Source organism: Pecten maximus, chromosome 5 (assembly GCF_902652985.1).
Source record: "Pecten maximus chromosome 5, xPecMax1.1, whole genome shotgun sequence".
Lineage (NCBI taxonomy): Eukaryota > Metazoa > Mollusca > Bivalvia > Pectinida > Pectinidae > Pecten > Pecten maximus.
The window spans coordinates 25,704,800-25,730,060 of NC_047019.1; the positions used below are offsets into that span (position 1 = coordinate 25,704,800).

At 36.7% G+C, this 25,261-nt stretch overlaps 1 protein-coding gene across 2 annotated transcripts; it reads right to left on the reverse strand.

Moving 5' to 3' along the window:
• Window positions 1–1,133: 1,133 nt before the first annotated feature.
• On the reverse strand, window positions 1,134–25,108 carry LOC117327653 (uncharacterized protein PB18E9.04c-like). Of its 2 annotated transcripts, none has more exons than XM_033884726.1 (6): window positions 24,578–25,108; window positions 19,382–19,423; window positions 8,998–9,324; window positions 7,144–8,649; window positions 2,010–2,088; window positions 1,134–1,168 (listed from the first exon to the last, which is right to left on the reverse strand). In XM_033884726.1, exons 1-4 carry the CDS (start codon window positions 24,636–24,638, stop codon window positions 7,814–7,816), a joined length of 1,266 nt encoding a protein of 421 aa, XP_033740617.1. In that variant the 5' UTR covers window positions 24,639–25,108; the 3' UTR covers window positions 1,134–1,168; window positions 2,010–2,088; window positions 7,144–7,813. The 2 variants fall into 2 exon arrangements, with proteins under 2 accessions (XP_033740617.1, XP_033740618.1); XM_033884727.1 differs by lacking the exon at window positions 1,134–1,168 and adding an exon at window positions 6,354–6,368.
• Between the last annotated feature and the right edge of the window lie 153 nt (window positions 25,109–25,261).

The following is a 25,261-nucleotide window of genomic DNA, read 5'->3' on the forward strand; positions in this document are numbered from 1 at the left end:
AACTGCGAACTAAACGTCTAAATTCAAACCAAATATGGAATTCTAAATGTGGAGCTCTAAATGTGGAACTCTTCGGGAAGTTCGAAGTCATAAAGTAGCAAATGTCCTTAATACAAAAACATAGGAATAGCGCAAAACGTTTAACTATAAGATGTGGAATTGAAAAAAAACACCTATACCAAGCTTACAATGCTGTGATGTCCACTATTTTAGAAACTTTCAGATATCTTCAGTTTTCATATTATTATTACATAATATCCAAAAACAATAACTTCAGAACGACAGTATAAAAATGAAAACATGAAACTAGTATACGTACAATACAGATGTATATCAATGATATAAATAGATGTACAGGGAACATAGAGAGAAAGGATTTCACGTTTATTCTCATCCACACGTGTGTGTGAAACGATTCTTTCATCTAGAACCTTGATGTACCCCGATATGAAAATGGATGATTTGTCTCTGAATGTATGTATCTAGATCTGTATAAAGCATTCAGAGGTAATGAAATTGGTACATTAACTGATCATTTTAATGTGTACACTCAGATCAGTATAAAGCCTTCAAAAGTGATAACATTTGTAGCTTAGCTTAACATTTGTTAACGTAAACAATCAGATCCGTATAAAGCCTTCAAAGGTAGTAAAGTTGGTACCTAGCTGATGATTTATCTTAAAACGTATACTATAAAATCAGTATAAAGCCTTCACAAGTATAAAACAAATGGTATCTAGCTGATAAACACAACATTTCGAAGTAGCAAAGTGAATGCGTTGGTATTAGTTTGCTATTCTATAGCCTGCGATATATTTGCCATTCTCAAAACGTTTTACTATTTTTTACATACAAATCCTAATAAAATATTATTTTTTTAACGGTTATAAATCAATGATTGGCCGAACTTTGAAATCCGTCATCTCCAGCCTTTGGTGAATTAGACACACCATTTCCGTTCATTTCTGTAGCACCTTCACTGAAATTCGCCTCCATTTTACCATTATTTCCTTCTGTTCCGGACTCAATGATTACCGGGTTTGGATTTGTTTCTACCATTTCCTGTTCCTGTTGCAACTGGACCAATGGGTTGTCGATTCCAGTAGTGGCACCAGACCCATTCTCCAGACCACCTTTCTCCATCATTGTAATATTGGCAGACTTACGTCTGAAAATATGCATGTCAATATCCGTTAAAGAAACAAAAACAATCCTTTGTTTTAATGATTGGTTGGGCGGTTGTTTGTAGTTTTACAATCTATATCGATTTCCTACTATTAAATTGATTTTATCAAATACGCACTGTAACGTAATGACATCCGGATGAGTTTTTAAGAAATATCAAGGTCAACCGTTTTATGTTTTGCTGACACAAGATGTAACACAAGTCTGCCTATTACACCTGAAAACTGTTCTACCGCATTTTACCAATATATACAAGTTACATGCACAGACGAAAGTTGTTAGTGAAATCTAGATACGATGAACTTTTACATTCGAAAAATAATTTCAAATAGGCTATAGGGCGCTCTCTGTCCAATAATAGACCAATATTATTGAGAATCAATGAACTCCGTCTATATAAAGATTTCTTGTTAACAGACAATATCCCACTAATGTCTCGGGTCTGATCATCGTATTATTTAGTATATTATAGAGATGAGCATGTTCTGTCAAAAGGCGAAACGCAACCGAAACCAAGTACGCGGATACATGCACATTACTGCAATGTTTTCTTTCACAGATACACATTAAAGCCCAATTATAAGAAATAGAACAATATGATATATCTTTTTACACCAATGATCAATAGGGAGTGTACAAAAGGCACAAACGAATAGCATATACAATGTACACAATAGAGTTTCATAATCACCTGTGTACCTTACCTGTGTACTGTGTACCTGTGTACCTTACATGTGTACCTATGTACCTTACATGTGTACCCGTATACCTGTGCACCTGTGTTTCTTACCTGTGTAACTGTGAATTCTATTGCGCACACTTACCTTGATTTACAAAAGGCCCGTATGATTGCGATGACGGCGACGATGACGATGATGCCGATGATAGAACCAACAACGATCACTGAAATACATATTTGTACGATTAGACAAGAGCTTACTCGCAAAAAGTTACTGTTTTGGCGATGTTGTGGAACACAAGGAGCTGCGATAAACTGTTTTACTATGAATATCCCAGACATGCCAGATGCTTTAATGTTCATTTACAAAAATAAATCACACAAGATGCAGTTTATTGGACATGCGTGCAACTGTGCAGATATTGCAGTTATCATCATCGATGACGGGGACTAAATGCCGCAAAAAGAGAAAATCTAAGTCATTTTCAATCAAGATTTGTGCGAAAGTGATTGTACAGGTGACGTATTACACTACAAAAACTTGCCCTGCATGCTTGAGAAGACATATGTTGGAATCGGTATTGGTCTTTTCATAAAGACGATGTAATATACAAGCATTTCCCGAAGGTAGGTATTGGTTCCAGGCTTAATTATATTTTTAAACCATGATCAAGTTCTGGTACTGGTTAAAATCAATATCTTCCAGAATGTTTAGAAGCAAAAAGTATGGTGTTGTAAACGTACTTTATTTGACGCACTCAAATTCTAGCGTAATTCTGAATTTTAACAGAATAGTGCACTGTTGATTTGACGAGCAAAATCTATCTAATATAGAAAAAGTCTATAGATAATGCATAGTTTAACGGACGACTTCCAGTGCGAAAAGCGCGAGAATAAGAGTACTGTTTAAATATGTACATTTAAAGTACAACTCCTGTATATAAAAGTACTTAACCGACACCAGCGTTTGTTTACAAACTGTATCTTAACTCATAATTTGTCCATGCAGAATCAAACACTACATTCAAAACTTAATCCATCACCAATTAGACATGCATCACTGTGTTATAACATTTAATCTCAATAACTAAACATGCGCAATAAGAATGGAATTCGAAACATTTTATAGTACATAACATTCCTGTTAGATAAAGTATTCCGTGTAGGTGATAAACAACAAATATTCTGTCTGAACGGGAGACAATGCTTGGTATCGGATTGGTCAACACATTCGAATTCATTTGTATAATACATACTATACTCAGTATCAAAATCGAAATAGCACAGTAGTTTAAAAAACTGATATATGAGACATAAAAATACCTTTTTTAACATAATCGTATTCGTGGTAATCTATAAGACATCCGGATGTTGTACCATAAACAGGGAAAAGGTAAATGTTTGATAATGATAAATGACATGTATGATGGAAGCTCAATGGTGTTCTCATTATAAAAACAAACTGAAGTTTTAACAGTTAATTTTAGACTACCAGTCACACGAGAGTTAACTTTGTTGAATTATTATAATATAAGAGAGGTATGATATTTAAATCAAATCTGATAACATGGGACTCTATATGTGATTTACGATTTCAGAATAGTCGAAACTTTTACCAATGGGACAAAAAGCTCATGCAAATTCAGGTTTTTTATGATGTTACCAAGCCTAAAAGGCAACAAACCTAACATGATCATTTGTCGAAGGGATCCAATGGGGCATTGCCGCCTACACACGCACTAAGGTGGTGAGGTGAGGTACATTTGTAGCACAGACGATTGATGTTACCAAGAGGGCACTACTTAATCATCATGACCTCTTATAACAGTACAAATCTGAACTAGTGACTATTCAATCCATCTGTTAAAGGGGTTACCCTGGTCATATAAACATGGAGGATAAGGCCGTTATATAGGGCAAGCCTGAACTGTCAATGGTATGGAGATAATGTCAATACGATTCCTTACTCGAAACATGTCTGTTCTAATCTAATATGCTAAACTAAACACAAACTCTGCTATGGAAACATTTCCCGAAAGTTATGAGAAGCAGCCAATATGCATACCGGTTTATATTGAAATATGCCCTAATATGAAAGAGGATGCAACGATTTATCGCACGTTTACTTATAAAAAAAACAACAGGGATATCTCGGGTCGGAATTAGATACTACAGATGTTCTAACCAACGATGAAAAAGGAAATGTGAACCATTCTTAAAAACTCCTAACATATACATGTATATTTACAATAGTATCAACACAAAATAACGATGAAAGTCGTCAAACCAGTGGTCGCTATCCAGCACAAGACGGATACAACTAATCTGACGACGGACGTCCGCACGTCATGTCACAGACGTCTCGTCATCTCACCATTTTCAAAGCAAATAGAAAATAACAAAATGATTGTCTTATTTATGTTTTGCAAATTGAAAATATTTGGATTACTGAAATGTATAATATAGGTAAGATGTCATACATCCTCGAACATTTCTTGTTTTAATATGTTGTCCGGATGTAAGAGTAATGATAATTGAAATATTGGCCTTTGTGAAGGGACATTAGTTAGATGACAGGATTTTAGCATTATGTCAGATAGTGTATTTTTTAAAGAGCGAAAACATACAGAGGGATGGCTATCACAAGCTTTACCATCTATGACAACGCCCTGCCAACAGATGCCATTTAATGTGTCTTTGTCTTATTTACATATTTAATTTGTTCGTGTTGAATTATTTGTTTTTTTTCTGGTTGAAATATTATCTGTTTGTTAATGTCATACACCTATATCTTAATAGGGCAATTAGTTACATTATTAATGGGGTTTACAAGGCACTTATCTATCAGAAACAATAAACGTATAAGGGAGGATTATGAATTATATCATAATATCAAACAATTAATTAGTTTATATATATTCTGATATAATCATTTACATTTAAGTGTATTGTATTTAATCATGTCCTCATAATGATGACACTAATCAATGTAATTTATCATTAAATAACCTCGTGTTTGTAAGAATTGATAATAGGAATTCTCTTTATACTCCAGTGGTAGTAGTATGGCAGCTGCTTCTACTTAATGTAACGCTTTCAAATTGACTAGTATACTTGATCTTATACTGGATTTTTTTATGTATAAATAACACATTTATTTGTTTGATAATATAAAGGTGTGTTCTGTTATGAATAAAATGATATGTGTAGCAAATAGAACGATATTATGACGGGAAAGTTCAATAAAAACGTTGATATTAGCGAAATCCTTAACCACATCTTTCGAAATCCACTTATTCATCGAAACGATGGAGATTACGTGTTTGACACTTTTTACTTTAAAATGTTTGATAACCATCTACAATACTGGAGGTAATATGTCAAACGATCAATAAAATGTGGAAAAACGACAACCTGGAGTTTATCTTGAAACGACCTCTGTTTTTCCTAACCTTGACCTTGTCCAATTTTATCCGTGTATACTTTCGCTGCCATCCTTAATAAATACTGGCAAATAATAACGTACTGGAGAAATGACGTCATCTTTACAGAATATACTCAGTTTATACGAGTTAATTAAGGCTATAGATGAACAATGCTTACTAATTTCCCATACATTTAGTATAAAGCAATAAAATGTAAATGATAGGGACTTTCTATCTACAAACAAACTCACCTCGTGAGTTTTAAAATCACGTCATAGATATCTTAAATATCTTTGACATACCACTAGGATGTGAAGTCTTTTACCGATCATTTTTTACTTAACATGTTAACAATAAAAAGATTGGTTGACGGATCGCCCTTTGAACTTTAAAAAAAATATTTTGAGAGTGTACACATGTACAACACATCCAAACGGCAGTGATGTGTCTGAAGGTCTAATACAATTTTTACACCATACAAAACAGAATAGTAAGAATTGGAGTATTGGTAGTGTTCTATTTTCTACACAATGAGGTAATCACAGACCAAGTGTTATGATGATCAGACGTGTATCGAAATATATCATCTGACAAATTATTCTTAAGATACATTTTGGATATCTCGTTCAGACAGATCCTCCTGAATAAAACAACCGTCACCACATGAGTACATCAATTCCAATGTTATGATTAAAGCTTTCTGTCAATTGACATAGGAAACATTTATTATCTATTGATAGAGTCCATGTTTTCGTAAGAAATTAGAAGCGAAAACTAATACATTTTTGTTACATTAAATTAAAGATATGAAAGTGTTTCTTAAAAAAATATCATATTATTAACGATGAGAGATTTATATCTGAAATATGATTATTGTTTAACCCCGCAGAGGTTTGTGTTTTTCTAATCAAAAGTATATGTCAAAACAACGAAAATACAGAAAAATTTACAATTTACATTTTTTGTACCAATTGTAGTATCTAAGTGGATCCGCGTTATAAGACAATTGCAAGAAGACTTAAATCCAACTCCAAACAAAACCTGAACCATAAGGGGTTACTTACACACAAAGCCCAGCACTAGGGAGGGAGGAACATTCATTGTAAATATAGATGTATAATAGTACAGGCTATTGTTACAGTAATGTATTGTTGCTAAATTTCATGAGAAAAAAACTTCACAAACTTAACGAATGCATAAATAATTATATAAACCCAATGGGGAGGGTTATATCAGCATCAGAAATATATTTCAAATTGCAGCCTAGTCGGCTTACACAAAAATAGTGGTTTTAGGAGACCACAAAACACAAGTCATTGACACATTGCTTGAAACCGTTTGTGTACAAATGCCTAAAATTATTTACATGACCAGACCAAGAAATCATTTATAAGTAAGCCATCAGACCTCATTATAACGAAAGCTTATATTCATGAAAATTAGCAGTAACACAGAATAGAGGGAGGTAGACAAAAAAGAAGGAAGTGTACAAAATATTGGTTACAAAAACTCATCTTCCCATTGCAAAATGCAGAAAGATTGTTTATAACTTCACATGTTCGTGTATGTGTCACAAGACAATGAAAGATAAAGATGACATTTATTCCTTTTCGAAACAAATCTAAATCAAAAGCTAACTATTTTAATTTCTAGTGTAATTGAAAGAGAAGTTGTTAATATTACATTTACAATATCATACGTCTGAAACAGGATGTCCAGACCTAAACGTTTATACACAGCCATTATACCAGGAAAGGATGTCAGCCGAATGCATTGGATGGGGAAGCCCTGAATTTGGAATAATCACAGCATATTTCAAGGAAATTTGTAATGCAATTGTTTTAAATATCTCACCAACAAGCGTGTCCTCTGCTCCGTGCTTGTCGTCAGGCCTGGTGTCGTTCTGGGCTCCTGTGTCGTCATCAGTCAATGGCACAGTCGTCATTTTAGTCGTGTCATCTGTCTGAGTTGTGACTGGAATTTCGGTTTTCGAAGTTATTTCTGGTAAGGATGTCACTTCTGGTAGGTCGGTCTGTGTTGTTATTTCAATATCACCTCTATATGCAGTCTTTACAGATTCAGTTGTCATAAATTTCCCATGTCGATGGGGTACTACTCTCGGGTTGACTGATCCAATCATCTGTAGGAACCGCGTCGTATGGTTTCTGATCATAACCGGTAGTTGAATAAATGATAGGTGTGGTAGTTTTCGCTGAGTTGCTTTGAAGTTGTCTCTAAAATTGTGGTTGTTATTTGTGAAGTTGTAGATACAGGTTGTTGCGTTGACGTTTGCTGTTGTGTTGATGTTTCTGCTATAGCCGTTGACGTGGTTATTGCAGCATCAGTTGTTTGTTGTGGTGGTGGTGGTGATTGTGTTGTTGATGCAGCGAGAGGCAGTGTTGTTGTACTTATATCTACGTCAGTTGATTGTTGTGTTGTTGATGTTGTTTCTAGAGATATTACTGTTGATCTGACATCCACAGTTGTTGTTTGTTCTGGTACTTGTGTAGAAGGCGACACAGTATCAGGGAATATCTGTGCCTCCCGGAAACTCAGGGAAAACAATGGTATCACTTGTAAAGTTATTCGCAATATCTAACAGTTGATCCATGACGTCAGTGGGAGGTACTGCAGGAACATTACTAACAGATGTCTGGATTGGTTTTGGTAATGATGTAGTGGTTGTGGACACATCAACAACTGTTTCATTTTCGAGTGGTGTTGTACTAGGGATCTCTATATGGATAGGATTTGAAGTAGCATTGGCTACTTCTAATATCTTATCCATAACATCTTTAGGTGGTGTCAAAGGAACCGAGGTGGTGCTGGAAGCTATTTGTATAGGTTGTGGTGATGATTTAGTGGTTGTGAGCACATCAACAACCGTTTCATTTTCGAGTGGTGTAGTACCAGGGATCTCTATATGGATAGGATTTGCAGTAGCATTGGCTACTTCTAATATCTTATCCATAACATCTTTAGGTGGTGTCATAGGAACAGAGGTGGTGCTGGAAGCGGTTACATCAGTGATCGCCTGTTCGGAAGTTGTTTCAGCTAGTGCTACATCTGATAAATCTGTTGCGTTCAGTAATAAAGCAACATTTTCAAAGACAAGTGGATTTTCGTTGTTTTTAGCCAGCTTCAGAATCTCATCTCTGATATTATCCGGTGGTCCTGATAACTCTTTGGCAGCAGTACTAGTCGTTATAATTTGTGATATGTTTGTTGTCTGGTCAACCATAGGACCAGTTGTTCCGGAGATTGGCGGGAGGACTTCCGGACTAAGTGTACCAGCCTCCATCGTCGTACTAGGTTCCAGATCGCTTTCAACGGTGCACGTTATGGACACAGTCGACGTACCTTCATGATAACAATGTCATATTATTATTAAGATTACACATCTATCTAATTGGCTACTTCTAAAGATACCGGTGATGCAATTGATATGGCTAAACTACCGCTAACTAAGCCGCTTGAATTGTTTTTCATACAAGCTCAATTCCTATTATTTTAGTGTCCATATTCATTATTCTTTTGACATATGTGCATAATGTCCCTCTCCATATCGGTTATAGTTAGTGAAAAGAAAAAAGTTGTGATTAAAAAATATAGCTATGTATCAAAATCATCTTTTTTCAAATTTCTCAACAAAATTTTCAAGTTTGGCATTCTCATCTTATTAGCATATAGTAATAAATATAGACCTACCTCCCTGTACATTGAATTCGAGACACAAATCTTGAGGTGGATCAATGCCATAAAATGCATCCGACGTCGTCCAAATAATCCCTGTCTTGATCTCTGGGATATTGTAGGATTCACTAAAGGCGTTACAACCAGCTCGGAAGTAATCTATGCCAATTTCAATTTCCAACTGTGGCTCACATTGGTTCTGCGGCGCCACTAGTGTGGATACATTCACTCGAGCGCCATCTATCGTGAAGTTACAATTACATGAGGTAATTCCGACTTCCGGTGAAAAATCTACCAGCAAAGTTTCTGTTCCATGAACTGTGCCTTCAGTACAGATATCAACTGAAACACATATGTAATGTTAATTAAATAGATAATTTGTACAACATAATATCTACTTATGCGAAAGCATGGACTGTTGTGAAAACGTATATTGAAAACAAATAACAAACACATTTCGTTGAGGTAGAGGTACATTGTAGTTTGAATATATCTTCAGCTTTGTTTTAATTGTAGAGCTTCTTGCACCAGGAAAATTGAATACATCTGCTCCTAGTTCTAAATTTCCAAGTGTAAGTAAGTTATAACGAACATTATCTGTGTCGGTACCAGAGCGAATGACTGTTATACAGATGTCAAGTGGTATTTAGGTGACCTCGGTTTTAATTTTACATGTGACACACTGGTAAATAAGATATCGGCATAAGTGTAGCTGATGACATGCTGGGAAAGCAGTGTATTGCTACATTACAAAGCATTCTATCAACAAACGGTAGGTTTCCATTAAAGTGGACAAAGTTACCAGAGAGATGAAAGGAAGAATCATCGGTGTGCTCTCGTTTCGGCTTTGTTAGCGAAACATGAAGACACTGGTTCTAAAAACAATTGGATTGGTGGTAATCGAAATATCGTTGAGGAAAATATTAGCCTTCTTGAATACTGCATGTGTATACTGTATACTTTTTTCTATTTATATTTTCTCTATAAGAAGACAGATATGTCAACAATGAGGCGAAGGTTTCAATTCAGTAAACATTTCACATATGGTCTGGACAATTTAGATTCAAACACTGTTCAGTGAATGAATATGGGGAGAAGACTTTGAGGGATCCAATGACGGGGGTCAATGGACTTGTGGGTTATTTTACGGATATCATGTTCTGTCCACTTTCTAACTGCATGGCATTTCAGCTCCAGTTGATGTACGAGATAAAGATTCCGATTAGCTTTCGACAGAGCTATCAGAAGCTACTTCTGTACAAAATCGCATTATCGTTACTCATTGAGATTGCGTACCCATGTAATTCTTACGAATAGCCATATGAATAATAAAAAAAAAAACAATATTTCTTTATTAATGGTCATGTTCATTTGGCCTGTTCTCACAAACCAACCTGTTATTTCATATTCAACATTAATGGAAACCTACCGTTTGTTGGTTGAATGCTTTGTAATGTAGCAACACATTGCTTTTCCAGCATGTCATCAGCTACACTTATTTCTATATATATGTATAGACGCATTCGCGATGCGTGTCATCATGTAAATGTCCTCTTCGGTGAAATGAGGGTGAAGAAATAGTTTATCCTGTTCTGCCGGGTATGCAGTTTGAATTTCTACCTCTTCTATTTCTCCTTTGAATATCTTAGCCTCACAAAATCAGTTCGACCGTTTAAAATTCTGGAATGAAACGCTGACTAAACCTTAATAAAACCTCTATTATACTGGGCCGATAAGGACAGATGGGTGACGATAATGCTATATTTCTTCATCTTTTATCAGCATTTAAACTTGTATAGAAAAGGGCCTGGCTTCAAACTTCCCTATGATACCAGTACACCAAGACAGATAACTCCATCTATCAACAATGTATAACAACATTACATCCGTCTGGGTTCTAATAAATGGAATACATTATTATCTAACGAATTATATACTTGTGATTGTATGAAATCTAGTTGCCAACATATTCAGCCTGATACATTGCAATATAGCGTTTTAAAGTTTAATAATCTTCAAGAGTTCCATCCTCCTCAGAAAATATGGCTTCACTACAGCTACGGAAGCTAACGCTATCATCTAGACTGTCTGTCTGTAGTCACTGATGACGTCAGAGTAAATGTATTCCGACACTGTATAACGAATGCGGAAAGAGAGTGAGAGGAATGTCTACCGGTTGTCCAACTCCGTGTGTAGAGTGATGTACTGTAGTTTAGATTGACTCATGAATATTTATAATCTAGATAACCACTGTGACAATGTTTGTATAGATATGTGTATTCTGACAGTGACCTTGTTTTTACTTACAAATTAAACGCTTAAGAAAACCTAAAAAGAACATAGCTCGTTATGAATATATATATATATAATCCTGTAACGGATTAATATCAGAATGAATTCGAATCTGCCTTAGAAACCGACTGTCTGGAATATCTGTCGACCTGCCTTAGATACAGACTGTCTGGAATATCTGTCGACCTGCCTTAGAAACCGACTGTCTGGAATATCTGTCGACCTGCCTTAGACACAGACTGTCTGGAATATCTGTCGACCTGCCTTAGACACCGACTGTCTGGAATACCTGTCGACCTGCCTTAGACACAGACTGTCTGGAATATCTGTCGACCTGCCTTAGACACCGACTGTCTGGAATATCTGTCGACCTGCCTTAGACACAGACTGTCTGGAATATCTGTCGACCTGCCTTAGACACCGACTGTCTGGAATATCTGTCGACCTGCCTTAGATACAGACTGTCTGGAATATCTGTCGACCTGCCTTAGCCACCGACTGTCTGGAATATCTGTCGACCTGCCTTAGACACCGACTGTCTGGAATATCTGTCGACCTGCCTTAGACACCGACTGTCTGGAATATCTGTCGACCTGCCTTAGATACAGACTGTCTGGAATATCTGTCGACCTGCCTTAGACACCGACTGTCTTGAATATCTGTCGACCTGCCTTAGACACCGACTGTCTGGAATATCTGTCGACCTGCTTTAGACATCGACTGTCTAGAATATATCTGCCGACCTGCCTTAGACACCGACTGTCTGGAATATCTATCGACCTGCCTTAGACACAGACTGTCTCGAATATCTGTCGACCTGCCTTAGACACCGATTGTCTATATGCATGTAACTATACATTGTATATGTCTGTACCTACCACTTTTTGATATAAATGGTCTAAGATTCATTACAGACCTCTTACAGTGCACGATTAAATTTCCCTATAATTACACAATCACTATGTCCGGTGACATGTCATGAATATTCTTAATTAACCTTTATATTAGACCCACCTGTTTTGTTTGTTTATGTAGTTAATTTATGTTTAAATCGCTTATATCATTAATCTATGTTACATCCCTTATATCATTAATATATGTTTACATCCCTTATATCATTAATCTATGTTTACATCCCTTATATCATTAATATATGTTTACATCCCTTATATCATTAATTTATGTTTACATCCCTTATATCATTAATATATGTTTACATCCCTTATATCATTAATATATGTTTACATCCCTTATATCATTATTTTATGTTTACATCGCTTATATCATTATTTTATGTTTACATCCCTTATATCATTAATCTATGTTTACATCCCTTACATTATTATTATTTTTGTCTATATCCCTTACATTATTATTTTTGTCTATATCCCTTACATTATTATTTTGTCTATATCCCTTACATTATTATTTTTGTCTATATACCTTACATTATTATTATTTTTGTCTATATCCCTTACATTATTATTTTGGTCTATATCCCTTACATTATTATTATTTTTGTTGATATCCCGTATCTTACTTATTTCCTCTGATTTCCAAGATTTCTGTTTTTATTCTGATTCTATATTCCTTCTTTCTGCTTCCATTTTTATTCTTCGTTTACACTCTTTGTCTAGATCTTGTCAAAAACATGCATATGCAATTGAATACCTGTCACAAAACTTGTGTATATATTGTAACCCCACTTTGAACAAAGCTGTATAAGTTAAAAAGTCTTCCGCAACTTTTCCATTTGCATAATAGAATTTATAATGCATACATACAATCTTATTACAATAATTAAAATGTATTACTCAATTTGATCAGATGACATATATTGATTTAATTTACTGTCAATAGAGATTCATCTAGTGTTAGACAATATTTAATTTAATTCTAATCCATTATTCATTGTTAGGCTATGTCATATGTTACAACACTGTAGGAAGTATTGCTCTCACACAACATAGACGTTTGACGAATGGTTTCTGTAAGCTTCTTAAATTTCAAAGAATTGTATATAAAATAGTTCCCAATGCTAAATACATGTATAAAGTAGATTATATATTTTTGACGATTAAATGCTTTGAAAGAATTTGAAGAGGTTTTATATAACTAGTTCAAACTTCAAAGTGTCTGTGCTGATAATTCATTGGGAGCATCCGTATCCATAACTACATAGTGTCCGGACAATCTGACCAATTGGTCATGTGGTCAGCCTGCTCAGCGGTACATGACGGGTCACTTTCATCAGGACTGTGACATAACTCGTTCAGTGTTTTCGTCACTTTATAAGCGGTCACTCATCCAGGAGAACGCATAGTTAAGTCCAGTATGACAAAAGCTCGACATTGAATATTTCATTTTGGCCGTTTTATCTCCAGTATGTCACAAGTCTGACAAGTTTCGTGAAACTTGACCGCGGTCACAATGACAGTAGCCGAGGGGGATGCAGAACAAAAGCTAATATGTACTTACTTAGTAGGTTAGGTATCGTCGGATCGGAGGTGTACGTTAAAGAAGAGTGGGGCGTCTCTGCGATTGAAAGGGGATTTCCCGACAGCCACGTCTTAAACGGGTCTTAAGACGGGACTGGTGTCGTTTTACGTGTCAAGGGTAGGAAGGGCATACTGAGACAAAATTACGGTTGCCTATTCGTAAAAAGCAGAGAGGACCTATTAAGGAAAACACGTGTTATCGTGAGGAGGGACATATCTAGTTAGGGCCAGTGTCACAGTATATATTATCGCGAGGAGGGATTTATCTAGATAGGGCCAGTGTCACAGTATATATTATCGTGAGGAGGGATATATCTAGATAGGGCCAGTGTCACAGTATATATTATCGCGAGGAGGGATTTATCTAGATAGGGCCAGTGTCACAGTATTTATCATCGTGAGGAGGGATTTATCTAGATAGGGCCAGTGTCACAGTATATATTATCGTCAGGAGGGACATATCTAGTTAGGGCCAGTGTCACAGTATATATTATCGTCAGGAGGAACATATCTAGATAGGGCCAGTGTCACAGTATATATTATCGTGAGGAGGGACATATCTAGATAGGGCCAGTGTCACAGTATATATTATCGTCAGGACGGACATATCTAGCTAGAGCCAGTGTCACAGTATATATTATCGTCAGGAGGAACATATCTAGATAGGGCCAGTGTCACAGTATTTATTATCGTCAGGAGGGACATATCTAGTTAGGGCCAGTGTCACAGTATATATCATCGTGAGGAGGGACATATCTAGTTAGAGCCAGTGTCACAGTATATATTATCGCGAGGAGGGATTTATATAGATAGGGCCAGTATCACAGTATATATTATCGTCAGGAGGGACATATCTAGTTAGGGCCAGTGTCACAGTATATATTATCGTCAGGAGGAACATATCTAGATAGGGCCAGTGTCACAGTATATATTATCGTGAGGAGGGATTTATCTAGATAGGGCCAGTGTCACAGTATATATTATCGCGAGGAGGGATATATCTAGTTAGGGCCAGTGTCACAGTATATATTATCGCGAGGAAGGATATATCTAGATAGGGCCAGTGCCACAGTATATATTATCGCGAGGAGGGACATATCTAGTTAGGGCCAGTGTCACAGTATATATTATCGTCATGAGGAACATATCTAGATAGGGCCAGTGTCACAGTATATATTATCGCGAGGAGGGATTTATCTAGATAGGGCCAGTGTCACAGTATATATTATCGCGAGGAGGGATATATCTAGTTAGGGCCAGTGTCACAGTATATATTATCGCGAGGAAGGATATATCTAGATAGGGCCAGTGCCACAGTATATATTATCGCGAGGAGGGACATATCTAGTTAGGGCCAGTGTCACAGTATATATTATCGTCAGGAGGGATTTATCTAGATAGGGCCAGTGTCACAGTGTATATTATCGTGAGGAGGGACATATCTAGATAGAGCCAGTGCCACCGTATATATTATCGCGAGGAGGGATTTATCTAGATAGGGCCAGTGTCACAGTATATATTATCGCGAGGAGGGACATATCTAGATAGGGCCAGTGTCACAGTATTTATCATCGTTAGGAGGGACATATCTAGTTAGGGCCAGTGTCACAGTATATATTATCACGAGGAGGGACATATCTAGTTAGGGCCAGTGTCTTAGTATATATTATCGTCATGAGGAACATATCTAGATAGGGCCAGTGTCACAGTATATATTATCGTCAGGAGGGACATATCTAGTTAGGGCCAGTGTCACAGTATATATTATCGTGAGGAGGGACATATCTAGTTAGAGCCAGTGTCACAGTATATATTATCGTCATGAGGAACATATCTAGATAGGGCCAGTGTCACAGTATATATTATCGTGAGGAGGGACATATCTAGTTAGGGCCAGTGTCACAGTATATATCATCGTGAGGAGGGACATATCTAGATAGGGCCAGTGTCACAGTATATATTATCGTCATGAGGAACATATCTAGATAGGGCCAGTGTCACAGTATATATTATCGTGAGGAGGGACATATCTAGTTAGAGCCAGTGTCACAGTATATATTATCGTCATGAGGAACATATCTAGATAGGGCCAGTGTCACAGTATATATTATCGCGAGGAGGGATTTATCTAGATAGGGCCAGTGTCACAGTATATATTATCGCGAGGAGGGATTTATCTAGATAGGGCCAGTGTCACAGTATATATTATCGTCAGGAGGGATTTATCTAGTTAGAGCCAGTGTCACATTATATATTATCGTCAGGAGGAACATATCTAGATAGGGCCAGTGTCACAGTATATATTATCGTGAGGATCGAGGGACATATCTAGATAGGGCCAGTGTCACAGTATATATTATCGTGAGGATCGAGGGACATATCTTGATATGGCCATTGTCACAGTATATATTATCGTGAGGATCGAGGGACATATCTTGATATGGCCAGTGTCACAGTATATATTATCTTGAGGATCGAGGGACATATCTTGATATGGCCAGTGTCACAGTACATGTATATATTATCATGAGGAGGGACAATACATGTATATAAATAATGGGAATTGTCACATTTAGATCGAGCTAGGGCCCTTATGAATGTTGAATGAACGGTATTATGCCTCTCGCTGAAGCCGAACGTTTCAGTGTATTCATTATAGCTTCTATGAGTGGCACACTAGTACTTTAAAGGCTGTGCTTTATTAAACACCTGATTGTGTTGTGAATCATTTGTTTCCTGATGCTGACAAACTTTTACTTTGTGTTTCGTTTGCGATGCTGACACACTTTTAACTTTGTGTTTCGTTTGCGCACTTAAAACTCAGGGCATACCTGTAAGTATTAAATAAAAAAAAAACATTTTGATATTTCGGCATTTTGTTATGTCAGCTGACAGTCGGCATACATTCTAGGAGATAAATCATTATAAAAAAAACTTTCGTTAGAATCCTACAGATAAGTTAATGCTACGCTTTGCTAGATACCGGTGTCGGCAAAAACTTCCACAAAGTGTAGTTTGAGGTCTCATATCCGTCTACGTCATTTCCTGTTGTGCTTTTTTGACAGGAAGTTTAATGGGGTGAATGAGAGTGTGCGTGTTTTGAGAGTTAGATCATCTCCGCGTTGAGTAAGACGTCCTGCTAGGACAATGAAGCGGACACTGGTCTATTGTTCTACATAGTCATCACTTGCGCGGTTACAGTCCTCATTGAATCCTACGTCCTACGGACTTAGTTATATGTTACTATCTCATCAGAGGAAGGGTTGCTTTATGGTGGATAGTCATTGGATGCGGCTTCAAAATCAAAATCTTATTATTTTCATTTAAAACATGACACATGGCTAGTGTATCTTGCGCATGTGCATTGAAGTCTTCAGTTAAAACAGTCTAATGCAGTAGTTAGGTATACGCACATATTAAGAACTCCGAGGCTCTTGATTGTTCTCGTTTTCATCAACAGGTTCATGAATTGGACCAATATTTTTATATGGACGTTATTTACAGGAATGTGTAGTAATAAACACACATTTTAATGTACATTCATGGTATCTGACTACCAGGCCTCTATAAAAGTATGTTATCCGTCCCCGCAAGGTAACGGTATTTTCCGATCACACAGACCTAATTTATCGATGAGTGGGATGACAGGTAGAGTAATTATAGATATATACACATTTCCACCTGGCTACATCTGTCCAATGATTGACATACCTGGTGATTTAACACCTGTGCAATACCTACATAACCTCATTATATAGTGACGTCTTAATTTATCTAGTAGTTTGGCTGCAGTACGTGGCCCGGAGCTGTTTCGTCGATACTACCGACTTACCCGACGTAACTGGGTGTTTCCAAATAACTATCAGCAAATCGTTTACATGTAAAATGTGCATTATTTATATGTAAACGTATCAATTCAAATTGCACCAAACAAACTTAATTAATCACATTCCATCTTTTCCCGATGGAAGTGTGTGAACAGTAACAGTACTAGTGATATAACGATTGATAATGAGGACATTTTAGAATGATATTTGAACTCTGGTGTTTCTTATTGTTATGTTGTTTGGTTTAGGACAGGTGCTCTGTCTGGCAGAGACTTTACAATAGTAGACAGATATTGTTTAAATAAATTTAAAGCTTATTGGTTAACAAAGCAGGTGTCCAGACTTTGACACTTTACGACAATAAATTTGTCCGGACAATTAATTGCTCGCATGACATAAGATTTGCTTGGAAACTTTTATCCAGAAACTTTAACCCTTGTTTGTTTACATGTAATTTGTCCAGAAACTTAAACATTTGTTTGTAGACATGATTACTTTTTGTCCGGAAACTTTAACGCTGTGAACTTATTCAGTATATCCGGAAACTTAATGGTTTTTTTACACAAAATGTGTCCGGAATATTTAACGTTTGTTTTCGGACATGCTTGTTGACAGGTGGTGTATCCAGAGACTCCACATTGCCACTTGTCACCAAACTTTTAGGGACTAATGGGGAAGCGTGATAGTGATACATGTATGTAGGCAGTACACATAAAGCGTGATACATATCTATATTTAGACAATGCTATCACACCCTCCCAACTACGACATGGTCACGTAGACTCCAAATAAAAGGGAGGGTCAGTCTAGATACCTGCGGTCAGTATTTTTATGACTTATACAGACAACTAAATGGCCTTTCTATGTGCATAGGTAATGGCCGGAGAGTGACCTTGGTTGACGGTCACTGATCAACTCCCTAAATAACTTGTACATGGACAGATAGACATTGTTTATGATGGTCCAAACACCTTTGTCGTCAAAATGACCAGAGTGTTGTTGCTATGACTGAAATGATAAAACCGAAACTGGTCAAACAGGTAAACCATCAACACGTGACTTGTAGGTCTCTTTATATATCCATATTAACTATAGTTTGATTTCATGTATTTCTTTCTGGATTTCCGCATTAGTCGCCCTAGCATCACTCACGTATCCTAGACGCCAGACAGCCGTATTATGTCATTTATTATTCATAAATAGACATATCCGTATATAGTATTACGTGTGTCGTTTGTATGTGTACATGTGTATATCGCTTCTCTAGGACTTATATAGCAAAACTTTTTAAAAAATGCAGAAATGAAAAAAAAAAAAAAAAACCTGAAGCAAAATGAAGAGAAAAATAAGGAAGTAAACAACTTGGTAACTCCAGCTGAGATGGTAAGAACCAAACAAAAATACCATTACATCAAATACAACTTTACCACGAGCGTTTTTATACTACTATTATTATTATTAATCTTTTAAAATCATCTTAAACCGAGCAACAATTTGGCAAGAAATAGCGCCATATCAATACACATGTATCGTCATTTACATTTACAAAGATGTTGTTTTTCAAATATTTTGAATAAAATGTGTTGCATCTCTTCTGATGCAATATATATGGCGTAAGTGCGTGGTTTTTGAAGAGTTTCAATACTATATCGACGAAAAAAAACATCCGTAATGCTTTTTAAATTCGTAGCAATATACATAAATGATGGCCCATTTCATGGCGAAAAACAACGTCTAGTGACAATAAAAATATGTTCTACAAATAAGGGTCATAGTAATTACCTGTCGGGCGCTCCACGGGACACGATCGCCTGCCGATTGCACCTGTAAAAACAAAAGTATAATTAGTTTTAAAGGCTTGAACTATGATTCAGATTACATCGTATATGATATTGTACCGGTGTACCAGTCTAAGCCATCATCCGGTTGTTGGGTGGAAGGACGGTCATTCTGTTCGTCTCGCCGGTAAGTTTGCTATATCAGTCACTTTTAGCGGCCATTGTTCTGAAAAAGACAGACTTCAAGGAAACCAAGACAAACATGGTGAAGTTACGTTACATCTTATTTATATAACACAATGTCAGATTTGGTAGATTACCTCGTGTAACCGGGTACAGCTTTTCGATCTTTTAGAAGATGCTTTGCGAAATACACGAGGTGATCTACCAAATCAGAGATTGTGCAAAATAAGAATATATGTTGCTTCACTATGTTTGTCTGGGTTTCGTGAAGTCTGTCTTTTTCAGACAAATGGCCGCTAAAGATGACTGATATGACAAACTTACCGGCGAGACGTAAATACGACTGCCTTACCACCCAAAACACAACCGAGTGATAACTCATACGGGTACACCTGTTATACCTTAGTTATACGATGTCAAAGGTAACAATTAACATACACAAATTGTGTTCATTTCTTGTAGTAGTTCACAGAAGACAGTTTCAATACAACACAAGTCATAAATTTTGCCTATTATTCAAACAAATTCTTCAATTTTTTTTTTATTTTCAAGTAAATTATCTTTCTACAGAAAGTTATTGTATTAGACTGTCATGTATCTTCCACATGCTTGTGTGTTTTGGTTAGATTTTTGTTTTGTTTTGCTTTTTTGTTTTGTTTTTATGTGTTTTTTTCATGTTCCTCATTATTGTTTTTACACTCTCCGTAACCCTTTTCTATTTAAACATATGGAAAGGTTTATTGTCTTCATCTATTAACGGTTAAACAAATATGATTTACATTATAATTGGACAAAAATCATAGACTGTGAAGCTAAAACTCGCTTATTGATTAATTCTTCAAACATCCAACACACACGTTATGTACATTAACACGCACATAAGTGACATCATTGTCTCTTTGCCCCGTCAATAAACACATGTATTTTGTTCATCCCATTATTACAGGTTAAATTGTCGACTGGTGTAGCCCTAGGATATAACGTTAACATGTTACAAAACGTTATGAGCTTCCATCAATGAAGGCTCTATCAGAACTATATATATGAAGACCGATTTGCGCAGCTCAATGCGTAGCGCCTTCCGGCCAATTACGCAATGCCGTGTGAAGACACATGACCCTACACTTCCGACATGATTTATCCTCTTCGTTAGTAATTTAAATGATTCGTTTTATTGACATTTTAAAAGAGTTTTATAGAATGACATTGGAGTAATGTGTTGGTTATTTCTGCACCGAAACAAAAATTTTCCAATGCACGTTGCTCCGTTGCTCCGTTTTGTGTTTGGAATTAGTAATTTGTTCAATCACATTGGAATGTGTGGATATTCACAATCAGTTCGGTCTTGGTGTTTGATATATTTACATTTTCGTATAAAAACCAATAGAAGGTACATAAACGTCAGACCGACGATAGATATGTTTCCTTGTCGTAAAGACGACTTGTTTTTTGCCCACTCGTGGCCATGAGTGTGGTGACAGCAATGTCTGTTTAGCGTCTCATCACCACGGATCGTACAGGACATCCCTAAGGGCATCCACTGATTTTTGCGTCTTAATATTGATATAGGATGTTGTTTCCAGATCGGAGCCAAACTTAGTATATTCATAAGTGGTAAGTAGTGTAGGGGTAACACAACAAAGTCATGTAAAGCATGCCTACTGAAAATAGCCTACGAGCCATAATGGTCGGACCTCCCACGCAACCAAATCCAGTATTATAACTAATGTACAGCGAAACACCTTGGTCCAGCAGTAGAAAATATGTATTTCCGGACGGATCATGAAAACGTTCGATAAACCCAACTAGAATGACATCTCCATATGAACAACTATTCACATATCTATCACAGCACTGCGTTGATAAATTGTTTAGTGTGGCCAAAAAACATTATACTTTAGTAATGCCAAAGACTCGTCACAGCCGAATAAACGAGTGAATGTTTTGGATCGGTCAGAAACTCCTTGTTATTTAAAAATGGAAGGATATTATATTATATGTTGGTCGGTCTCGTGGCACTTTGATAACAACATGTCTTTCACTTAGGTGGCCGGGGTTCGATTCACCAATAAGACACCAAAAGGTATGGGATCACCTGAGATTACGTGGGCTTTTCCGGGGTACTGATCTGGTTTTCCAAACTTCGCGCGCTTCCATCCGGGTCAATAAGAGGGATAAATGTAAGTTGATATACAATGTAACTTGCTTCACGATTGTTGTAAAATACATAAAGTTTATGTTTTTAACTGACGTCATATTACGGACAGAAACAGCAGTTGACAACAAACTCACACCACAAAGATTGACATACTTCTAAAAACAAACCACTAATCACAGGAAGATAAAAATAATTATAAACAACAACTAACACGAGTACCAAACGCTTAAAGGCTTACGTGAGCAGACAACAAACTCAAACAAATACCTAAAGGCTTATGTGAGCAGACAACAAACTCAAACAAATACTTAAAGGCTTACATGAAAAGACAACAAACTGACAAGAAAACCTACAGGATTACATAAACAGACAACAAACTCAAACGAACACTTAAACATTGATTTGAACGACAAACTCATGCGAAAATTTAAAAGCTTACATGAACACATAACAAATTCAAACAAATACTTAAAGGGTTACATGAACACATAACAAATTCAAACAAATACTTAAAAGCTTACATGAACACATAACTAATTCAAACAAATACTTAAAGGGTTACATAAACACACAACAAGCTCACACGAAGATTTAAAGGCGTACATGTAGACACTAGCCCACACGAAGATGTATATGCGTACATGTAGACACTAGCCCACACGAAGATTTAAAGTCGTACATGTAGACAGTAGCCCACACGAAGATTTAAAGGCGTACATGTAGACACTAGCCCACACGAAGATTTAAAGGCGTACATGTAGACACTAGCCCACACGAAGATTTAAAGGCGTACATGTAGACACTAGCCCACACGAAGATTTAAAGGCGTACATGTAGACACTAGCCCACACGAAGATTTAAAGGCGTACATGTAGACACTAGCCCACACGAAGATTTAAAGGCGTACATGTAGACACAAGCCCATACGAAGATTTAAAGGCGTACATGTAGACACTAGCCCACACGAAGATTTAAAGGCGTACATGTAGACACTAGCCCACACGAAGATTTAAAGGCGTACATGTAGACACTAGCCCATACGAAGATTTAAAGGCGTACATGTAGACACTAGCCCACACGAAGATTTAAAGGCGTACATGTAGACACTAGCCCATACGAAGATTTAAAGGCGTACATGTAGACACTAGCCCACACGAAGATGTATATGCGTACATGTAGACACTAGCCCACACGAAGATTTAAAGTCGTACATGTAGACACTAGCCCACACGAAGATTTAAAGGCGTACATGTAGACACTAGCCCACACGAAGATGTATATGCGTACATGTAGACACTAGCCCACACGAAGATTTAAAGTCGTACATGTAGACACTAGCCCACACGAAGATTTAAAGGCGTACATGTAGACACTAGCCCACACGAAGATTTAAAGGCGTACATGTAGACACTAGCCCACACGAAGACTTCTAAACTTCCAACAGGCGACAACAAACTCACACGTAGGTTTAGAGGTAACCAAGCCAAACTGTACACAAAACATGCATTAATTTTTTGTTAACTTTACTGTTTACATTTTAAATCATAATGTGAAATGTCCAAATTGACACCAAATGACCACCAAATAACCACAAGTGAAACCCTATAATTATCATGTAAGAGCTGAACTACTTCAGACATCGAGTGTTTTATGCTTGTGGATTTGTATTTCCATACAATTTGCATAATTAATCATCTAGAGAAAAGGCAAGTCTGCTTGTTGTGCAGTGCGCATATACACCTATAATACAGCTTCGAGAGATACACGTTGATAAAAACGATGATTTTTATTTTTAATTGACATTAAGATTTCATTTCCCAATGTGATATGATGACATATCTGAACCTCGTGAATATGCATGTGTTTCTGTCGAGTAGTTAGTACACTGGTTTCTATTATAAGGACACGACATTGCCTGGATTCCACTGATAATTTGTATGACAGGTGTCCTCGGCGAAGCAGAAGACTCTTACCCTTCTGGAACACCTGGTACCTCTCCCATTGAAATGTTTAAGGATCTCCTGTAAAAATCTATATTTCAGGCTTTACACGTTTTACTAACAAGCAAACAACTTCATCTAAAACAAGCTGTGCACTTGTCAGCTGTGAAAGAGATTAATGTCATAATTTAATAACTTGAAATTATTGATGATATCAAAATCATAAAATATTATTCATAGCGAAGATCATTGAAGCACTATTACTACGATACATTGGACGTGTGTACAGTATTTACATAGGAATGTCCTTTTAACATTGTGCTCCCAGCAATAACGACGTGACACTGACATGTGCTATTTCTCATTAGTTTGTACGCGTCCTTGCAGGTAACACACGTCTGGTTTGTGAATACATGTACGGTTTATTTTTATGCAGATAATTTCTATATTCAATACAGAATGTAAAAAAGGTTCTGATTTTTTGCTCATGAAATGCAATATACTCAAACTATTCCCTAGAAAGCTTTAAAAAGGAGTTGGGGAATTTGTTTGTAGCGAGCACCTATACGATTCTTTGGACGCGCTTATGTGGTAGGAACGCAGAGCTGGCATATACCTATACTGCACAACACGTTAAACTAGCGAGTTATTATTTTCATGTGAAAAATGATAAGGGTTATTCCTGAACATTTTGAGTGGGCGAATCAAATGTTGAACACATTAGATATATATTATTTGGAATTTCGTTCAGAAATATGTAGATTATTTTATACGTTGTTCAAAATTAGGATAATATGAGCATCTATTAATTAAAATAAATGACCATTGTATGCACAAGCATGCACAATTGTGTTTGTAAATGGCTGCAACGAGCCATAACATTATTAGGCCTACAACCAGACATTGCACATAAACTTACCAGCAATGAAACACATCCCCACAACACTCAGGACAAAGGTTAATTGTTGATAACAAGCCATTGTAGTTTTCAGGGAATGCGGCTTATAATTGTCAGAGGTAAACAAATCTCCAGTCAGATAATTACAATTACCAATTTTTCATGCTTTTCCGTCCTGGAAAGAAACAGTCTTTTTTCACAAAGTATTCGACTTTCCTGATGTTGGCATTCAAAGAACTAAAACCATTTTATCCGAAATTCATTTCTATTTACGTAGTGTAAGATCCGGAGTTGTACACCAGGGATACACCGAATCACAATTTCGTCGAGCAATATTTCAGGTCATACATCCCTCAGCAAAATTAGTTTGAGAAAGAAGATTTCTTTTCAGGTTAGAATTTACACCTGTGTATATGAAGATCATGTAAGACAATGCTTTCGGCTCGTGCTCGCGTGCTGAATAGTCTTACAGGTGTGACGTACACAGGTGTGATGGCTGTCCAGGTGAGAGAGGTAGGTGTGCAGCTCGCGATGCTCTCTGACTGTCCCCTGTGATGGATGATACTCTGTCATTTGAGGGACATCACACGTCACCAACCCTCTGATCGGATCCTATAATGCTCCCAGCACTGGATACCTTCATTTTGTCACTTCATAAAGTCTTCCTTGGGAATTCCCGATAGCTATTTTTGTGCTAGTTTATGT

Excerpts from the sequence above, each read along its gene's own strand:
- LOC117327653 (XM_033884726.1), bottom strand. The coding sequence starts at position 24,638 with ATGGCTTGTTATCAACAATTAACCTTTGTCCTGAGTGTTGTGGGGATG. Across the intron at positions 9,325-19,381 it reads TCCCGTGGAGCGCCCGACAG|TTGATATCTGTACTGAAGGC; the intron begins GTAATTACTATG and ends TATGTGTTTCAG. Across the intron at positions 8,650-8,997 it reads CGAATTCAATGTACAGGGAG|GTACGTCGACTGTGTCCATA; the intron begins GTAGGTCTATAT and ends GTTATCATGAAG.